General features: G+C 51.8%; 1 protein-coding gene across 2 annotated transcripts in view; it reads left to right on the plus strand.

Moving 5' to 3' along the window:
* LOC140410317 (protein turtle homolog A-like) overlaps positions 1–18,914 on the plus strand; it is a 431,590-nt gene that overhangs the window by 211,072 nt on the left and 201,604 nt on the right. Inside the window, exons 7-10 of one of the 2 annotated variants that reach the window (XM_072498310.1) lie at positions 5,090–5,235; positions 6,114–6,256; positions 8,297–8,437; positions 9,389–9,505. In XM_072498310.1, the coding sequence (XP_072354411.1) occupies positions 5,090–5,235; positions 6,114–6,256; positions 8,297–8,437; positions 9,389–9,505 (547 nt within the window). The remainder of the gene's footprint in view (positions 1–5,089; positions 5,236–6,113; positions 6,257–8,296; positions 8,438–9,388; positions 9,506–18,914) is intronic. The other variant, XM_072498311.1, reaches the window with a different exon arrangement.

The following is an 18,914-nucleotide window of genomic DNA, read 5'->3' on the forward strand; positions in this document are numbered from 1 at the left end:
GGATCGTGTTGAGGGACGGAGTGAATCGTGTTGAGGGACGGAGTGAATCGTGTTGAGGGACGGAGTGAATCGTGTTGAGGGACGGAGTGAATCGTGTTGTGGGACGGAGTGAATCGTGTTGAGGGACGGAGTGAATCGTGTTGAGGGACGGAGTGAATCGTGTTGAGGGACGGAGTGAATCATGTTGAGGGACGGAGTGAATCGTGTTGAGGGACGGAGTGAATCGTGTTGAGGGACGGAGTGAATCGTGTTGAGGGACGGAGTGAATCGTGTTGAGGGCTGGAGTGGATCGTGTTGAGGGACGGAGTGAATAGTGTTGAGGGACGGAGTGAATCGTGTTGGGGGACGGAGTGAATCGTGTTGAGCGAGGGAGTGAATCGTGTTGAGAGACGGAGTGAATAGTGTTGAGGGACGGAGTGAATCGTGTTGAGGGACGGAGTGAATCGTGTTGTGGGACGGAGTGAATCGTGTTGAGCGAGGGAGTGGATCGTGTTGAGGGACGGAGTGAATCGTGTTGTGGGACGGAGTGGATCGTGTTGAGGGACGGAGTGGATCGTGTTGAGGGACGGAGTGAATCGTGTTGTGGGACGGAGTGAATCGTGTTGAGCGAGGGAGTGGATCGTGTTGAGGGACGGAGTGAATCGTGTTGTGGGACGGAGTGGATCGTGTTGAGGGACGGAGTGGATCGTGTTGAGGGACGGAGTGGATCGTGTTGAGGGACGGAGTGAATCGTGTTGTGGGACTGAGTGAATCGTGTTGAGGGACGGAGTGAATCGTGTTGTGGGACGGAGTGAATCGTGTTGAGGGACGGAGTGAATCGTGTTGAGGGACGGAGTGAATCGTGTTGAGGGCCGGAGTGAATCGTGTTGAGGGACGGAGTGAATCGTATTGAGGGACGGAGTGAATCGTGTTGAGCGAGGGAGTGAATCGTGTTGAGGGCTGGAGTGAATCGTGTTGAGGGACGGAGTGAATCGTGTTGAGGGACGGAGTGAATCGTGTTGCGGGACGGAGTGAATAGTGTTGCGGGACGGAGTGAATAGTGTTGAGGGACGGAGTGAATCGTGTTGAGGGACGGAGTGAATCGTGTTGAGGGACGGAGTGAATCTTGTTGAGGGACGGAGTGAATCGTGTTGAGCGACGGAGTGAATCGTGTTGAGGGACGGAGTGAATCGTGTTGAGGGACGGAGTGAATCGTGTTGAGGGACGGAGTGAATCGTGTTGAGCGAGGGAGTGAATCGTGTTGAGGGACGGAGTGAATAGTGTTGAGGGACGGAGTGAATCGTGTTGGGGGACGGAGTGAATCGTGTTGAGCGAGGGAGTGAATCGTGTTGAGGGACGGAGTGAATAGTGTTGAGGGACGGAGTGAATCGTGTTGAGGGACGGAGTGAATCGTGTTGAGGGACGGAGTGAATCGTGTTGAGGGACGGAGTGAATCGTGTTGAGGGACGGAGTGAATCGTGTTGAGGGACGGAGTGAATCGTGTTGAGGGACGGAGTGAATAGTGTTGAGGGACGGAGTGAATCGTGTTGGGGGACGGAGTGAATCGTGTTGAGGGCCGGAGTGAATCGTGTTGAGGGACGGAGTGAATCATGTTGAGGGACGGAGTGGATCGTGTTGAGGGACGGAGTGAATCGTGTTGAGGGACGGAGTGAATCGTGTTGGGGGACGGAGTGAATCGTGTTGAGGGCCGGAGTGAATCATGTTGAGGGACGGAGTGAATCGTGTTGAGGGCCGGAGTGAATCGTGTTGAGGGACTGAGTGAATCGTGTTGAGGGACGGAGTGAATCGTGTTGAGGGACTGAGTGAATCGTGTAGAGCGAGGGAGTGAATCGTGTTGAGGGACGGAGTGAATCGTGTTGAAGGACGGAGTGAATAGTGTTGAGGGACGGAGTGAATCGTGTTGAGCGAGGGAGTGAATCGTGTTGAGGGACGGAGTGAATCGTGTTGAGGGCCGGAGTGAATCGTGTTGAGCGAGGCAGTGAATCGTGTTGAGGGACGGAGTGAATCGTGTTGAGGGACGGAGTGGATCGTGTTGAGGGCCGGAGTGAATCGTGTTGAGGGACGGAGTGAATCGTGTTGAGGGACGGAGTGGATCGTGTTGAGGGACGGAGTGGATCGTGTTGAGGGACGGAGTGAATCGTGTTGAGCGAGGGAGTGAATAGTGTTGAGGGACGGAGTGAATCGTGTTGAGGGACGGAGTGAATCGTGTTGAGGGACGGAGTGAATCGTGTTGAGGGATGGAGTGAATCGTGTTGAGGGACGGAGTGAATCGTGTTGAGGGACGGAGTGGATCGTGTTGAGGGACGGAGTGAATCGTGTTGAGGGACAGAGTGAATCGTGTTGAGGGACGGAGTGAATCATGTTGAGGGACGGAGTGAATCGTGTTGAGGGACGGAGTGAATCGTGTTGAGCGAGGGAGTGAATCGTGTTGAGGGACGGAGTGAATCATGTTGAGGGACGGAGTGAATCGTATTGAGGGACGGAGTGAATTGTGTTGAGCGAGGGAGTGAATAGTGTTGAGGGACGGAGTGAATCGTGTTGAGGGACGGAGTGAATCGTGTTGAGGGACGGAGTGAATCGTGTTGAGGGACGGAGTGAATCGTGCCGAGGGACAGAGTGAATCGTGTTGAGGGACGGAGTGAATCGTGTTGAGGGACGGAGTGAATCGTGTTGAGGGACGGAGTGAATCGTGTTGAGGGACGGAGTGAATCGTGTTGAGGGACGGAGTGGATCGTGTTGAGGGACAGAGTGAATCGTGTTGAGCGAGGGAGTGAATCGTGTTGAGGGCCGGAGTGAATCGTGTTGAGGGACGGAGTGGATCGTGTTGAGGGACGGAGTGAATCGTGTTTAGGGACGGAGTGAATCGTGTTGAGGGACGGAGTGAATCGTGTTGAGGGACGGAGTGAATCGTGTTGAGGGACGGAGTGAATCGTGTTGAGGGACGGAGTGAATCGTGTTGAGGGACGGAGTGAATCGTGTTGAGGGACGGAGTGAATCGTGTTGAGGGACGGAGTGCATCGTGTTGAGGGACGGAGTGAATCGTGTTGAGGGACGGAGTGAATCGTGTTGAGCGACGGAGTGAATCGTGTTGAGGGACGGAGTGAATCGTGTTGAGGGACGGAGTGAATCGTGTTGAGGGACGGAGTGCATCGTGTTGAGGGACGGAGTGAATCGTGTTGAGGGCCGGAGTGAATCGTGTTGAGGGACGGAGTGAATCGTGTTGAGCGAGGGAGTGAATCGTGTTGAGGGACGGAGTGCATCGTGTTGAGGGACGGAGTGAATCGTGTTGAGGGATGGAGTGAATCGTGTTGAGGGACGGAGTGAATCGTGTTGAGGGACGGAGTGGATCGTGTTGAGGGACGGAGTGAATCGTGTTGAGGGACAGAGTGAATCGTGTTGAGGGACGGAGTGAATCATGTTGAGGGACGGAGTGAATCGTGTTGAGGGACGGAGTGAATTGTGTTGAGCGAGGGATTGAATCGTGTTGAGGGACGGAGTGAATCATGTTGAGGGACGGAGTGAATCGTGTTGAGGGACGGAGTGAATCGTGATGAGGGACGGAGTGAATCGTGTTGAGGGACGGAGTGAATCGTGTTGAGGGACGGAGTGGATCGTGCTGAGGGACAGAGTGAATCGTGTTGAGGGACGGAGTGAATCGTGTTGAGGGACGGAGTGAATCATGTTGAGGGACAGAGTGAATCGTGTTGAGGGACGGAGTGAATCATGTTGAGGGACGGAGTGAATCGTGTTGAGGGACGGAGTGAATCGTGTTGAGCGAGGGAGTGAATAGTGTTGAGGGACGGAGTGAATCGTTTTGAGGGACGGAGTGAATCGTGTTGAGGGACGGAGTGAATCGTGTTGAGGGACGGAGTGAATCGTGTTGAGGGACGGAGTGAATCGTGTTGAGGGACGGAGTGAATCGTGTTGAGCGAGGGAGTGGATCGTGTTGAGGGACGGAGTGAATCGTGTTGAGGGACGGAGTGAATCGTGTTGAGGGACGGAGTGAATCGTGTTGAGGGACGGAGTGAATCGTGTTGAGGGACGGAGTGAATCGTGTTGAGCGAGGGAGTGAATCGTGTTGAGGGACGGAGTGAATCGTGTTGAGGGACGGAGTGAATCGTGTTGAGGGACGGAGTGAATCGTGTTGAGGGACGGAGTGAATCGTGTTGAGGGACGGAGTGAATCGTGTTGAGGGACGGAGTGAATCGTGTTGAGCGAGGGAGTGAATCGTGTTGAGGGACGGAGTGAATCGTGTTGAGGGACGGAGTGAATCGTGTTGAGGGACGGAGTGAATCGTGTTGAGGGACGGAGTGAATCATGTTGAGCGAGGGAGTGAATCGTGTTGAGGGCCGGAGTGAATCGTGTTGAGGGACGGAGTGAATCGTGTTGAGGGACGGAGTGGATCGTGTTGAGGGACGGAGTGAATCGTGTTGAGGGACGGAGTGAATCGTGTTGAGGGACGGAGTGAATCGTGTTGAGGGCTGGAGTGAATCGTGTTGTGGGACGGAGTGGATCGTGTTGAGGGACGGAGTGAATCGTGTCGAGCGAGGGAGTGAATCGTGTTGCGGGACGGAGTGGATCGTGTTGAGCGAGGGAGTGAATCGTGTTGATGGACGTAGTGAATCGTGTTGAGCGAGGGAGTGAATCGTGTTGAGCGAGGGAGTGAATCGTGTTGAGGGACGGAGTGAATCGTGTTGAGGGACGGAGTGAATCGTGTTGAGCGAGGGAGTGAATCGTGTTGAGGGACGGAGTGAATCGTGTTGAGTGAGCGAGTGAATCGTGTTGAGGGACGGAGTGAATCGTGTTGAGCGAGGGAGTGAATCGTGTTGAGGGACGGAGTGAATCGTGTTGAGGGACGGAGTGAATCGTGTTGAGGGCTGGAGTGAATCGTGTTGAGCGAGGGAGTGAATCGTGTTGAGTGAGGGAGTGAATCGTGTTGAGGGACGGAGTGAATCGTGTTGAGGGACGGAGTGAATCGTGTTGAGGGCCGGAGTGAATTGTTTTGTGGGTCGGTTTGAATCAGCCACATGATCACCTCTAACCTGTTTGCCCTCTCTGCCTCCACCACTCCCTCACTATCCTTCCCCAGCTCCCTCCACAGCCGAGTGACAGTTCTGACAGATGGGAGTCTCCTGGTCAGAGGAACATTGCCTGGGGACACCGGAAGCTATACCTGCGTCCCCAGCAATGGGCTGGCCGTATCCCCAGAAGCCTCGGCCTACCTCAGCATCCTCCGTAAGTACTCTCGGAACACACAGACATCGGCGCGTGGTCCATGGGATTCTCCGGTCCGCCAGCTGTGTCTCTGGGGAGTTGGTGTGTGGGGGGGCTGGGGGGGGGGGTGGGGCGGGGAGCAATCTGGAGAGGAGAGGTGGACAGGTGGTACTTTGTGGGAAGGAGGGTGAACCTCTGACGGACTTTGGGGAAACCTCCCTTCAGAAGTTACCCCCTTGGCCCTCGGTGCTGTTCAGCACGTCAGACCTAATGAGACCTGTTGTAATCCACGAGATTCCCAGCCCGGAGAATCACGGAGTGCCGGAGAATAGGGTATCAGGCCCGCAAAATGGATGCGTTCTGATCCATTTACATCCTCGATCCCGCTAGCAGCGTGGAATCGGAGCATCGCGTTCGGATTGGTTCCCGCAGATGCCCCGGTATTCCATTTGTGGCCTCACCAAAGCTCTGTACAAAAAGCTCTGTACAATTGGAGAAAGAATTGTTTAGTCTTGTGCTCCCGTCCCTCGTAATAAAGGCCCATGCACCGTTTACCTTCTCAAAGGCTGACTGTACCCGCGTGCTATCTTTCTGGGAATTGCTGGACCGAGACCACCACCTTCTTCTCTCTCCCAGTTCAAAACAACATTCTGCATTTCTATTCTTCCGACCGAGACGGAGACGCTCCCGTTTAGCTCCACCTTCCGTCCCCGTGCCCATTCACTCAGCCTGTCTCTATCGCTCGTCAGCAGTGATTCTGGTGTTCCTGCCTTTCATTGGTTGCTTGATTGAGAGTGTGGGGGCGGGGGGAGGAGGAGGGGGTGCAGTTTGCTCGGTGTGGACGATACCACAAGGTGCCATCGCTCATGCATGCCCTGCCCTCTTTCCTGTGCCCGCAGACCCTGCCTACACTCAGGATATGCCCAGACTCACAGTTCTACCGGTGGGCATGCAAGGATACATCCCCTGTCCCTCAGTAGCCAGTCCCCCTCTCCTCTACGTCAACTGGACAAAGAATGGGCTAGCCCTGGAACTGGACAAGGTAGGAAAACACACACCTGGGGGGAGAGAGAGACACCATCTGCCTTTCTCTTTCTGTCTCTGTCTGTCTCTTTCACTCTTTGTATCTGTGTGTGTGTGTGTCTCTCTTTCTGTGTCTCTGTCTCTCCTGATAGCTGTCTTTCTCTGTCTCTCTTTCTCTCTGTCTCTGTCTGTGTGTATGTGTCTTTCTGTGTCTCTCTGTCCCTCTCTCTGTCTCCCTCTGTCTCTCTATATTTCTGTCTCTAACTCTGTCCCTCTCTCTCTGTCCCTGCCTCTCTCTCTCCCTGTCTCTGTCTGTCTGTCTCGCTCTCTGTCTGTCTCGCTCTCTGTCTGTCTGTCTCTCTGTATGTCTGTCTGCCCTCTCTCTCTTTCTCTCTCTTTCTGCCTCCCGCTATCAGTCTCCCTCTCTGTCTTTCTCTCACTATCTTAGTTTGCATCTCTGTTCCCTCTGTCTGTCTGTGTCTTTTTCTGTCTGTCAGTCTCTCTCTCACTCTCTGCCTTTCTTTCTCTGCCTCTTTCCCTTTATCACTCTGCTCCCCTCTATCTGTCTTTCTCTTTTTCTCCCTCCATCACTCTGTCTCCATCTTTCTCTCACTCCATGTCTGTCCCTCTCTGTCTTTGTCTGTTTCTCTCTCCCTCCTCTCTGTTTATCACTCTGCCTCTCTCCTTCTGTTTCTCTCTCTGTTTCCCATCTCTCTTATTTTTTTTGTCTCTTGCTCTATCTATCTCTATCTTTTTTGCTTTCTCTCTCTGTCTCTCTCTCTGTTGGTCTATCTCTCTCCCTCTGACTCTCTCTTTGTCTCTATCTCTTTGTTCCCCTCTCTTTGTCACTCTGTTTCTCGCTCTATCTTTGTCTCTATCTTCGTTTCTTTGCCTCTCTGAATCTCTATTTCTCGGTCTCTGTCTCTCTCTCTCTCCAACTGCCTCTCTGTTTGTCACTTTCTTCTGTTTGTGTGTCTCGGTCTCTCCATCTCTTTCTCTCTCTGTCCCTTTTGTCTCTCTTTCTCTCTCCCTTTCTCAGTCTCTCTATTTGCCTCTCTGTCTCTCCCTCTCTTTCTCCCTTTGTTTCTCGCTCTGTCTCTATCTGCCTAGCTGTCTCTCGCTCTCTCTGTCTCTCCCGCTCTTTCTCAGTCTCTATCTCTGTCTCTGTCTGCCTCTCTGTCTGTCTCTCTCTCTGTCTGTCTCTCGGACTTCCTCTCTTTCTCTCTGTGATTCTCTCTCTCTCTCTCTCTCTCTCTCTCACACTCTCTCTCTGTCAACCATTCTCTCTCTCTCACACTCTCTCTCTGTCAACCATTCTCTCTCTCACACTCTCTCTCTGTCAACCATTCTCTCTCTCTCACACTCTCTCTCTCTGTCAACCATTCTCTCTCTCACACACTCTCTCTCTGTCAACCATTCTCTCTCTCACACTCTCACACTCTCTCTCTGTCAACCATTCTCTCTCTCTCACACTCTCTCTCTGTCAACCATTCTCTCACTCTCTCTCTCTCACACTCTCTCTCTGTCAACCATTCTCTCTCTCTCTCACACACTCTCTCTCTCTCACACTCTCTCTCTGTCAACCATTCTCTCTCTCTCTCACACTCTCTCTGTCAACCATTCTCTCACTCTCTCTCTCTCACACTCTCTCTCTGTCAACCATTCTCTCTCTCTCTCACACTCTCTCTCTGTCAACCATTCTCTCTCTCACACTCTCTCTCTGTCAACCATTCTCTCTCTCTCTCACACACTCTCTCTCTGTCAACCATTCTCTCTCTCTCACACTCTCTGTCAACCATTCTCTCTCTCTCACACTCTCTCTCTGTCAACCATTCTCTCTCTCACACACTCTCTCTCTGTCAACCATTCTCTCTCTCTCTCTCTCACACACTCTCTCTGCCAACCATTCTCTCTCTCACACACTCTCTCTCTGTCAACCATTCTCTCTCTCTCTCTCTCACACTCTCTCTCTGTCAACCATTCTCTCTCTCTCTCTCTCACACACTCTCTCTGCCAACCATTCTCTCTCTCTCTAACCCTTTGCCTGTGCTCTCTGCAGATTCCAGGTTGGTACCAGGACAGTGTTGGTACCATTGTGATTGCCATGGGGAACGATGATGCTCTCGGCCAGTATACCTGCACCCCTTACAACAGCTACGGGACCATGGGAGAGTCTGGCCCAACACACGTCATATTAAAGGTGTCTCTGACACTCGACACTGGAACAGTCTACTCTTGACTTGATCTTCGCCTTCTCTCTCTCTCCCCCTGGAGTCCACGATCAACACCTTCACTGTTACAACAGGAAATTCACCCTTGGGGTGCATCTCTCCTATCTCTCTCTCTCTGTCTTTGTTTTTTTCTTCGTACCTCTCTCTGTTTCTCCCTCTGTCTTGCTTTCACTCTCTCTCTATCCTTCTCACTGGGTCTCTCTCTGTCTCTCGGTGTCTCTGTTTCTCTCTCTCCCTCCATCCTGCTTTCCCTCTCTCTCTTTCTCTCTCTCTGACTCTCTTCTGACTCATTCTGTCTCTCTGTGTCTGTCTCTCCCCCCTCTCTCCCTCTCTCTCACCCCCTCCCCGCTCTCTCTCTTTCCCTCTCTCCCTCTCCCTCTCTCCCTCACTCACTCTCTCCCCCTCCCGCCCTCTCTCTCTTTCCCTCCCGTGCTCTCTCTCTTTCCCTCCTGCGCTCTCGCTCTTTCCCTCTCACCCTCTCTCCCCCACTCTCTATCCCCCTCCCATTCTCTCTCTCTCTCACTTCCTCTGTCTCTCTCTCTCTCTCCCCCTCCCACGCTCTCTCTCATTCCCTCCCGCGCTCACTCTCATTCCCTCTCTCCCTCACTCTCTCTCCCCCTCCTGCTCTCTCTCTCTCTCTCTCTCTTCCTCTGTTTCTCTCTCTCTCCCTCTCCCTCTATCTCTCCCCCACTCACTCTCCCCCTCCTGCTCTCTTTCGCTCTTCCTCTGACTCTCTCTCTCCCCCTCTCTCTCTCCCTCTCCCTCTCTCTCCTTCACTCTCTCGCTCTTCCTCTCTCTCCCTCTGCCTCTCCCTCTCTCTCCCTCTCTCTCCTTCACTCTCTCGCTCTTCCTCTCTCTCCCTCTCCCTCTGTCTCTCTTTTCTAAGCCCACACTGTCTGAAGCTTTGTTTTGTCTCTCAGGACCCCCCGAGGTTTGTTCAGATGCCCGCTCAACAATACGAGCAGGTGGTCGGCCGGGAACTCCGAATCAGCTGTACAGCCACGGGAGACCCAGAGCCCAGCATTACCTGGAGCAAGGTAGGAGGGAGAGAGAGGGAGGGACGGGGAGAGAGAGGGAGACAGAGAGGGAGAGAGAGGGAGAGGGAGGGAGGGAGAGGGAGAGAGAGGGTGGAGACGGGGGGGGGGGGTAGGAGAAGGAGGGAGAGGGAAGGAGGGAGGGAGAGCGGGAGAGAGAGAGAGGGGGGATGGGAGGAAGAGAGGGAGAGGGAATGGGAGGGAGAGAGAGGGAATGGGAGGGAGAGAGAGGGAAATGGGAGGGAGAGAGAGGGAAATGGGAGGGAGAGAGAGGGAAATGGGAGGGAGAGAGAGGGAATGGTAGGGAGAGAGGAAGAGAGAGGGGAAGTGTTGCTGATTTTCTCCTTGGTTCAATTGCTGTTTTATTACCTTTGCTCTCGAGTCACCAGGTATCTTTATGATACCGCCACGAGGTTCAAGTCCGAGTAATGATCAATAACCCAATACACCGATTAGTAAGATTTAAATCAAAGCACATTTATTATACACAGTAATCGCTACTCATGCACAAATTCTACGTCTAAGCTACTTCTATAACTAACAGGCCTATACTTAACTTCGGACTGGCCCACCAGGTCAGGGGAACAAATGGCCTTTCGTTCGGGTTCTGAGTCTGCGGGATTCGAAGTTGGTACGGATTGGTAGCCAGGAGCGCCTATCTCGTAGCGAGCGTTGAATTAAGACTCACTTCAGTCGATGATCACTGCACCAGTCACGGTCAATGTTGGTTCGTGTTGCTGGGTGACCCGGGCAAGAAAAAGAGGTGAAGAGGGCGATTTGAACTTGGGGCTTAACTCTTATAGTCCCCAGGGGCTTCCCGCCTTTCAGGGCGGACCCTGTACCTGGTCCCAAGTGATTGGATTTTGTCCCAATCGCTTGGTTCGATTTCTCCAATACTGGAGCGGTTCCCTGATCGATGGGCGGTCTTGAGGTGCTCGTTCACCTCCTTTGTGTTGGCTCCTGCTACGCCGAGGAGTCTGGCTTTGCTTTGTGTGTCCAAAATGTTACTTATTGTTCCCGGGGATTGCTCATCAGTATGCAGATGACTGTTACTTTGTTATGCTGATGGTTGCTGGTATTGATATTGTCTGGCCTTTGCAGAGGTAAATACACAGCAAACCTGCAGCTGCTGGTGTCTGTCTATGTTGGCTGACTTTCCCATCAGCCTTTGCCGTTCGCCATTTTAAATCGGGTGTTGGCCAATTTAGGTGGCTACACACCCTCCTTGTGATCCTAACGCGAAGCGTGAAGGATCACATAACTACGTTGCTTTCCATTCCCTGACCTGGGGAACACTTCTTTTATGGCCTCTACACTGACAATAACTATGCAAGAAATTTTTTTAACTGACAATTCTAAGGGGCGCTATGTCAAACAGGGACATGCATTACAAAACAAAAAAAGTGGGAACCTCTAACTATTCTTAATACACTACTCTCACTTAAACATTTCATCACTCTAACTTCCTCAACCATCCAAACAAAATCATAGCAGTTTATACACATTTTCCCTGGCTTGGCAGTCAAGCTCAGGATCGTACAATTGCTCATGAACATTTCTGAACATGTCTTTATTTACAATAAAACCGCAAATGAATGCTCTTTCTTATAGATCGCGGGGGTCGGGGGTCTGGTCGTATCCGAAAATAGGGGATCTGATCCTATATACCGGGGTGCGAGCGCGGTAGGCTCTCCTTCTCCATTTACGTAGACGCACAGTCTGCACGATGCAGCAGAGTATCGCCAATACCAACAAGGTTTCTATTACGTAGGACAGGGAGTACCAGGTTATAAACCTGTCACACCAAGATGGTGCGGTGTCGCTGGTGATTGGGCTCTGGGTACTGTGGGGAAGTGAATCATTCACAGCTGGGGGGGCTTGAGGTCAGGGGGTTCGCGTTCCCGTGCAACCAAATGTCCATTGTGATGAGGAACCATCCGAAGGAAGTCCTCATGGTGCTTCTTTCTCTTCTCTTCTCTTCTCCGGTCCTGGAGCTTCTGGAGTTCTGTGGGATCAAGCATAGTGTCTGTAACTACCTTGGTTTAATATCTCGTACAATAGCCTGTCTGTCCTTTAGTGCCAATTACTCCCTTTATAATTGGTCACTATGTGTGACTCCCTCATTTTTTTTTCTCCAAAAACCGAATATTCAGGACAAGACACACTTACAAATAATGAACCAGTGCGAGCCGTCTCGCAGGCTGTGCGATTTACCATCCAAATGTTTCAGGATGTAAATAGCAGAGGGTTGGCAACCTAAGGGTTACCTGAACAAAACAAAACTTTTTGAACGAAAATTTCCAAAATGAGGTGCGTATGGGCCGCGACGGGTAAGAGTTGGATGGAGTCCCCGGGTAGGACGGTGACCAATGCTGTGTGTGCTCTATCCGAGCGTAGCTGACCAGAGGGGGGTGTTCCCAGGCAGGGCGGGTCCCAAGCCATTTCTCCACTGCCTGAGCAACCGACAAGAACGGGCAAAAAATGTAGTCATCGTGGGGGGTTGCCGTATTGGTTCTGCCTTCGAACCAGAAGGACAGTTACGAACGGGCGTCTGGTTCCTTAACCAGTCTCTGCAGACAAACTAGTTCCTCTGAACTAGCGTCTGGCCAATAGCAAGTCTCTGTGGGCAAGTCCTCAGAGGTTTCGGCCGAAAGGGAGTGGGGCCGTGAAAAAAAAATTCTGGTCGGACATACAACATTTAACAAACTTACAAACAACATAAAACATTCTGCAGGTTCCATCAGAAAGGACACCGTTTCTCCCAAGCGGTTCCTTTTAAAACATCATCTGGACACCTCAGTTCTCGGTTGCGAACAGGGTCGCAAAGGGGTTCTCGGTTTGGGAGTCAGACCCAAGGTCGTCATCTTTTCCCGGGTGCTAAACTCTTGAGTGTATCAGGGCTGAAAGGGCTGCGTGGTGTGAGGTGGGGTCGCTCTCGTCGTTGCGGACGAGTCGGTATGAGTTGTCACGGTGCCAATAATTGGTGTCGAGTTGTGTGGGGACAGAATCGGGGTCGTCATGGTAGTTCGGTGGTCGGTGGTGGGGTTTGTTAAGGAAAGTGATCATGAAGGGATCACTCGGATCGTAGTCGGAGTCGCTGGGTGTGGGTCCGGTTGTATGGGGACAGTAGGGAGGCGTGCTGTGGCTATCGTCCGAGTCACAGTCGCTGTCGCTGCTGCTGCAGTCTGTGGGCGTTCCGGGGCGGAGTGTATATTTCGGGGGTGGAGTCGGGGTTGAGTCCGTGGCTGGGCTGGACGTGTTGGGGGAGGGGAGGGTTACGTTGGCTGTGGGCGGGGTGTGGTGTGCTGCGTCGAGCATGACGTGGTGTGTGTGGTTAGACTGTGTTCCATATGCCTTCAGCTGGTTGATATGGAACCACGCAGTCTTACCGTTGGGGTACTTTATTTTATTTACGGAAGGGCTTACTTTGTCCGCAATGGAGTACGGACTTGAGTACTTTGGTGACAGGAATGTGCTGGGGTTGTATACGGAGAGCATGACTTTCTGTCCTCCACTGAACTCAGTCGCATGCACTGTCTTATCGAAACAGGCCTTGCTCTGTTTCTTTCTTGTGCCGAATTTCACTGTGGCTGCGAGCTGAGCCATTTTAACATTTTCCACTAATTGCTCTACTGCTTTCTCGTGTGTGAGGGCCGTCACCTCGGGACTGGTCAAGTCTAAACCTAATAAATAGTCTGTGCCTTTCATGGGGCGTCCGGTCATGAGGGTGTGTGGGGTGTAACCTGTGGAAGTAGAAATTGTATTACGCAAAAACATCAGCGCAAAGGGGAGGACTGAGTCCCAAGTGGTGTTGTTCTGCTGGACCATTTTTCTGAGGGTGGTTTTTAGGGTCCGATTCATGCGCTCCACGATACCACTCGACTGTGGGTGGTATGCTATGTGGAATTTTTGGGTGATGCCAAATATCGTGAGGACTTTCTGCATGACACGTCCCGTAAAATGGGAGCCTTGGTCCGATTCAATGCTGCGGGGGTGTCCCCATCTTGTAAAGATGTGGTGGGTCAAAATCTTGGCTGTGATTTTTGCAGTGTTTGTGCGGGCTGGGAATGCTTCCACCCATTTCGTAAATGTGTCAATTACCATGAGTACATATTTATAGCCATTCCTGCAAGGGGGCAATGGACCTATAAAATCAATCTGGAGGTTAGTCCAGGGGCCATTAACGGGTCGGGTGTGGCTGAGTTGAGCCTTTTTGGCGTATCTGTCCGGATTATTCTGGGCACAGATAAGACAATTCTCGATGTAGCGATTTACATCATCCTTTAAATTCGGCCACCAACAAAGCTGCTTGAGATGGGCTGTAGTGGGATCGATTCCCTGATGTCCATGACCGTCATGGAACAAACAAATCAGTTGATTCCTGTCATGTTCAGGAACCACATAAAGGGTGTCTTTTAACACCACACCATCATGTGTAGTCAGTGCATTTTTGAACCATCATAGGGTGCTGGATATTTTCCTTTTAAAATCTCCCTGAGATTGCTGTCCTGCCTTTGGGCCTCCACTAGATCCTCGATCTTTGTCTGTGAGACCTGAACTGCATTCACTGGTGCGCTTTCGGGGGGTGTCCAACAATATCCGTGCCTGGAACCTGCTTTAGCCAGTGCGTCGGCTTTTACATTTCCAGGGGAGGAGGAACGATGGTGACTGCGGACTTTGATGATCCCAAAAGTCCTGTTCTGTGCTCTCTCTAAAATGTGGCGGAGTAATGGGGCTGAAGGAAGGGGTTTTCCGTCTGCGGAAACAAAACCTCTTGCTTTCCACAGGGGCAGGAATTCCGTGAGGCTGTTGCAGACATAGAGGCTGTCCGAGTATATGTCTGCTGGGCTGGGGAAGGAATCTGGGTGTTCCACTATGTATGCGATGGCCGCGAGCTCTGCTGCCTGCGCGCCTAAGTGGCCTGGTAGCTTTATTGATATTTCCTCGAGGGCGCGTCCCTGCGCGTCCTCAACATATATACCGCAACCTGTTATGCGCTTCCCATCCAAGACTGTGGAAGATCCATCCACATAGATCTTTATGGGCTCACACGTGTCTGTGTGCTGGGGGCTCTGGGTTGAACTACCTATCTTTCTGGGGGGGGGGGTTTTAGCAATAAACGGGCCTGTGTTGTGGTGTGGAGAGATAATTTCACATTCATGGGGGGTTCCGGGGTACTGTATGTTGTCGGCTAAAAAGGTGTGCGTCTTTGTCCGTTTAACATTGATGTCCCATCCCTGCAAGAGAAGGGTCCATCTAGCTGCTCTAATCTGGCTTACTCTACCGTCCTTGAGTCGTCCGTCCAGTAAAAGTTGGGTGGGGGTGTGTTCGGTCAGAATTGTGATGGGGTTCAGTCCGGTAATGTATGAAAAGTACTGGACTGCCCAGAAAACTGTGAGCAGGTGCGTCTCACAGGCTGAACATCCCTGCTCCACAGCATCTAAAATTCGGGAGGCATAAGCTACGGGTCTTAGCTGGTCGTGCCGTTCCTGCAGGAGCACGGCCGAAAGGGTGCGGTCTGTGGTCGCTACCTCTATGGCGTAAGGGGAAAGCGGGTCGGGAACTTGTAGTGCGGGGGCGGCTATGAGTGCCTGTTTTAGTGATTCCACAGCATCCGTATGCTGCGGAAGCCATTCCCAGGGGGCTCCCTTCTTTAGGAGGTCTGAGAGGGGCGCTGCCTTGCTGGCGAAACCGTCAATGTGGTTTCGGCAGTAGCCAACCAGTCCTAAAAATGACCGGAGGGCTGAAACGTTCTGGGGAAGGGGCAATTTGGCAATCGAGTCAATTCTTTTCTGCTCGATCTCGCGTTTACCGTGCGTGATAATTGTTCCCAAATATATCACCTTATCTTCCAAAATCTGGGCCTTTTTGGGGTTGACTTTACAACCAATTGAATGTAACCATTCCAGGAGTTCGGACAGAAGCTCGATGTGCTCTTCCTTGGTGTCTGTCTGCAGTAGTAGGTCGTCTACATACTGTACCAGACATTCGGGGCGAGAGAATTTGGCTAAACCATTTGCCAGCTGTCGGTGGAAAATGGAGGGGGAGTGGTGGAATCCTTGTGGCAGGCATGTCCATGTGTACTGCTGCGCTTTAAAGGTGAAGGCAAATTTGTACTGGCACGCCTTTGCCAATGGAATGGACCAGAATCCATTACTGACGTCCAAAACCGTAAAGAATCGGGAATTAAGTCCCTGCTTGAGCATGGTCTCGGGACTTGTTGCTACGGTGGGGGCTGCTGCGGGGGTGACTTTGTTGAGTTCCTGATAATCGATGGTCAGTCGCCATGATCCATCGGGCTTTCTCACTGGCCAAATCGGGGCATTATTAGTGGAGACTACTGATCTAAGTACGCCCTGCTCTAATAAGCTGTCGATTACCTTTGAGATCTTTCCCTCTGCCTCTTGGGGAAATCCATACTGTTTTTGGGGTCTAGGGTCAGGTCCTGTTACTTGTACGGAGCCCGTCATCCGTCCACAGTCGTGCTTGTGGGTTGCGAATGCTGCCCTGTTCTTTTGCAGGACTGCCCTAACCTGCTTGTCCGTGCTAAGCGTGGTCGGGTTGAATCAAAATTCGCCTATGGCGCTAATTTTGTTCATATATTCGCCCATGTTGAGCGTTGCGGGGGCTCTTGCGGATTTTGCCATCTTCCAGACACACTGGTTGACTGGATCGAATGAAAGGTGATGGGAATTCATGAAATCAATTCCCAGAATGTGTTCTGCTGTGTGGGGCAGGTCAACTAAAACCACAGGGTGCTTGGTGATGATGGTGCCGATTTGAATGGGTACAGGGACTGTGATGTGTCCCTGCTGTGAGTGGCCTGTAAAGCCGCTGAGGGTGATAGTGGCTGTAGTGGGCCACGTGTCCTTTTGAAACAGGGTGGAGGAATTTATGGTGGTGCGGGACCCTCTTGTGTCCCAGAGAAATTCGATGGGCTGTCCCCGAATTTTCGCTGCAACTACTGGTCGTCCAGACCTATCCCAAAGGGTATCGCAGACCCAACTGGGGGAGCCTGTACACCGTCAGTCCGTTCCGGTCAAGTCCGTCTGATCCGACCGGGCGCTAACGCTATGGATGGGCTCTGCCTTTTTCTTACTCAGACTGCCCGTCTGCTGGGCTCTCTGTGGCTTTTTAGGGGCATTGCACTCTTTGGCGAAGTTGTAACACTCCTGTTCTTTCCTTCATTCACCCATGCGGGGTTCTGCTGTGTTTTTACTGCCTGCATATCTGCTCCGGCCTGCTTTTCCTCGGGATTCTTGACTGCGGGTTTGCTTTGTATAGATTGCTCCCAAGCGCGGGACAATCTTTTCACTTCCCACTTCTCGTTATGGGCCTCCTCTGAGGGATCATAACTCGCGCAAGCTTTCTGTCCTGCATCTGTGGCATGGGAGATAAGGGTGCGGGTCCATTTGGCCATGTTGTCTGGGGACACGTGGGCACGGTCTAAGTCTCCGAAGACTGCTGCGAAGTGAATCCACAGGCGTCCAGCAAACACTGTGGGGTGCTCAGATTTCTTTTGCCTTCATTTATTGAAGCCATCTACGGGGTCACCCTGGTTATACCCGATCGCATCCAGGATCGCGGTATGCATTTCTGCAAGGGTGCCTCCCCCTACGTTCTGTGGGTCGGGAAGGGCTGCTACAACCGAAGGGTCTAGACTCAAAGCTGTGAGCTTTACGTGCTCTCACTCGTCCAGGCCGTACATGGTCGCCTGCTGCTTTACTCTGGCAAAGAAATGGTGGGGGTCTGACGTGGGGAGGAACGGTGTGATCTTCTCGCACGCGTCCCGTAATTGGGTCACTGTTAAGGGGGTGGAATATAGAAATTCCGCATCGTCCGATGTGGCTGTGCGGTGGGTGGTTACAGGGTTCATTGGAGCCGGAACTATCTGCTGTGTGGGGGGTTGGGGCGCTTTTCTCTTTTGTGGCTTTCCCTGCGCACATGTTCCCTGAACATATCTCTGCGCTGTTTCGTTCAATTCTTCCCAATCTGGGCCGTCGTCCTGATCTAATTTTTCTCCAAAGGTTTCCTGGAAGCCTTTCTGAACTGAAAGCAGCGATTACAGCTCTGCAATCTGCTTCCGGCACTTTGCGTGATCTAGCGCGCTTTGTCTTTGTTCTGTGGTGGCAGCATGGAGTGCTCTTAATGCTGCTTGAGGTCACTACACTGTCTCTGTAATGCCTCTACCTGTTTTTCCGTTTCTTCTCGTACCAGGACTGCACGTTGCCTGTCCTGATAGACCTGTTCATATTGAGACTAGAAGCTGCTTAAGTGCGCCAGACAAGACTGATGTGCCCTTTTGGCATCCTCCACCTCTCCATCTTTTGCTGCCAACTTCCTTCTCAATTCCTTTTCTCCTTTTCTACCTCGCTTACATCGACCTTACTCATACGATGTATGCCCTCAACTTCTTTCCGTCGCGTCCTAACGACCTCCTCTGTGCCTCGCAATTCTGCCAAGCAGGACACGATTGCCATCGGCTTGCGAGCTTTCGCTAAGCTCTTTTTGTGGATCTCGCTCAGGTTCTCCCACCAAGTATGTCCTATACTCCCGGGACCTGATTCCTCGTTGTCACAGAATTCATTCCAAAGGGGCCATCCTTTCCCTTTGAGATATTTCCTGATCTCTTCCTCCCAAATGGGACATTGTCCCACTCTACTGCTGCTGGTCGCTGCGACCACAAATTCCTCTGGGTTCATGAGGCCCTGCATTGCCTGCATGGCCATCTTTCCTATCCGAATGCTGCTCTTCAAATTTGGGACAGGGGTACTAAGGCGGTGCTGTAAACACGGGTACGGCTTTCGCTATTTTCCGAAATACAAACTCCCGACAGTTTTGTCGCAACAAAAAATCTATCAGTTTTACCTTATCGTCCTGTTAGTTACGCATGCATTTAACACACTTCCGAATTATGAGGATTGATCAGAACTGCTTGGACGCTTGTGGTTTTCTGTTCCCAATTTGATCTCTGATTCAAATTCTTGGGTTCTCCCGGAGTGGTTTTGCCACTTCTAGATCGGGTCCCGTCAGATGTCGCCAAATAATGTTGCTGATTTTCTCCTTGGTTCATTTGCTCTGTTTTATTACCTTTGCTCTCGAGTCGCCAGGTATCTTTATGATACCACCATGAGGTTCAAGTCCGAGTAATGATCAATAACCCAATACACCGATTAGTAAGATTTAAATCAAAGCACATTTATTATACACAGTAATCGCTACTCATGCACAAATTCTACTTCTAAGCTACTTCTATCATTAACAGGCCTATACTTAACTTCGGACTGGCCCACCAGGTCAGGGGAACAAATGGCCTTTCGTTCGGGTTCTGAGTCTGCGGGATTCGAAGTTGGTACGGATTGGTAGCTAGGAGCACCTATCTCGTAGCGAGCGTTGACTTAAGACTTACTTC

The sequence above is a fragment of the Scyliorhinus torazame genome, chromosome 4 (assembly GCF_047496885.1).
Source record: "Scyliorhinus torazame isolate Kashiwa2021f chromosome 4, sScyTor2.1, whole genome shotgun sequence".
NCBI classification, from domain to species: Eukaryota; Metazoa; Chordata; class Chondrichthyes; order Carcharhiniformes; family Scyliorhinidae; genus Scyliorhinus; species Scyliorhinus torazame.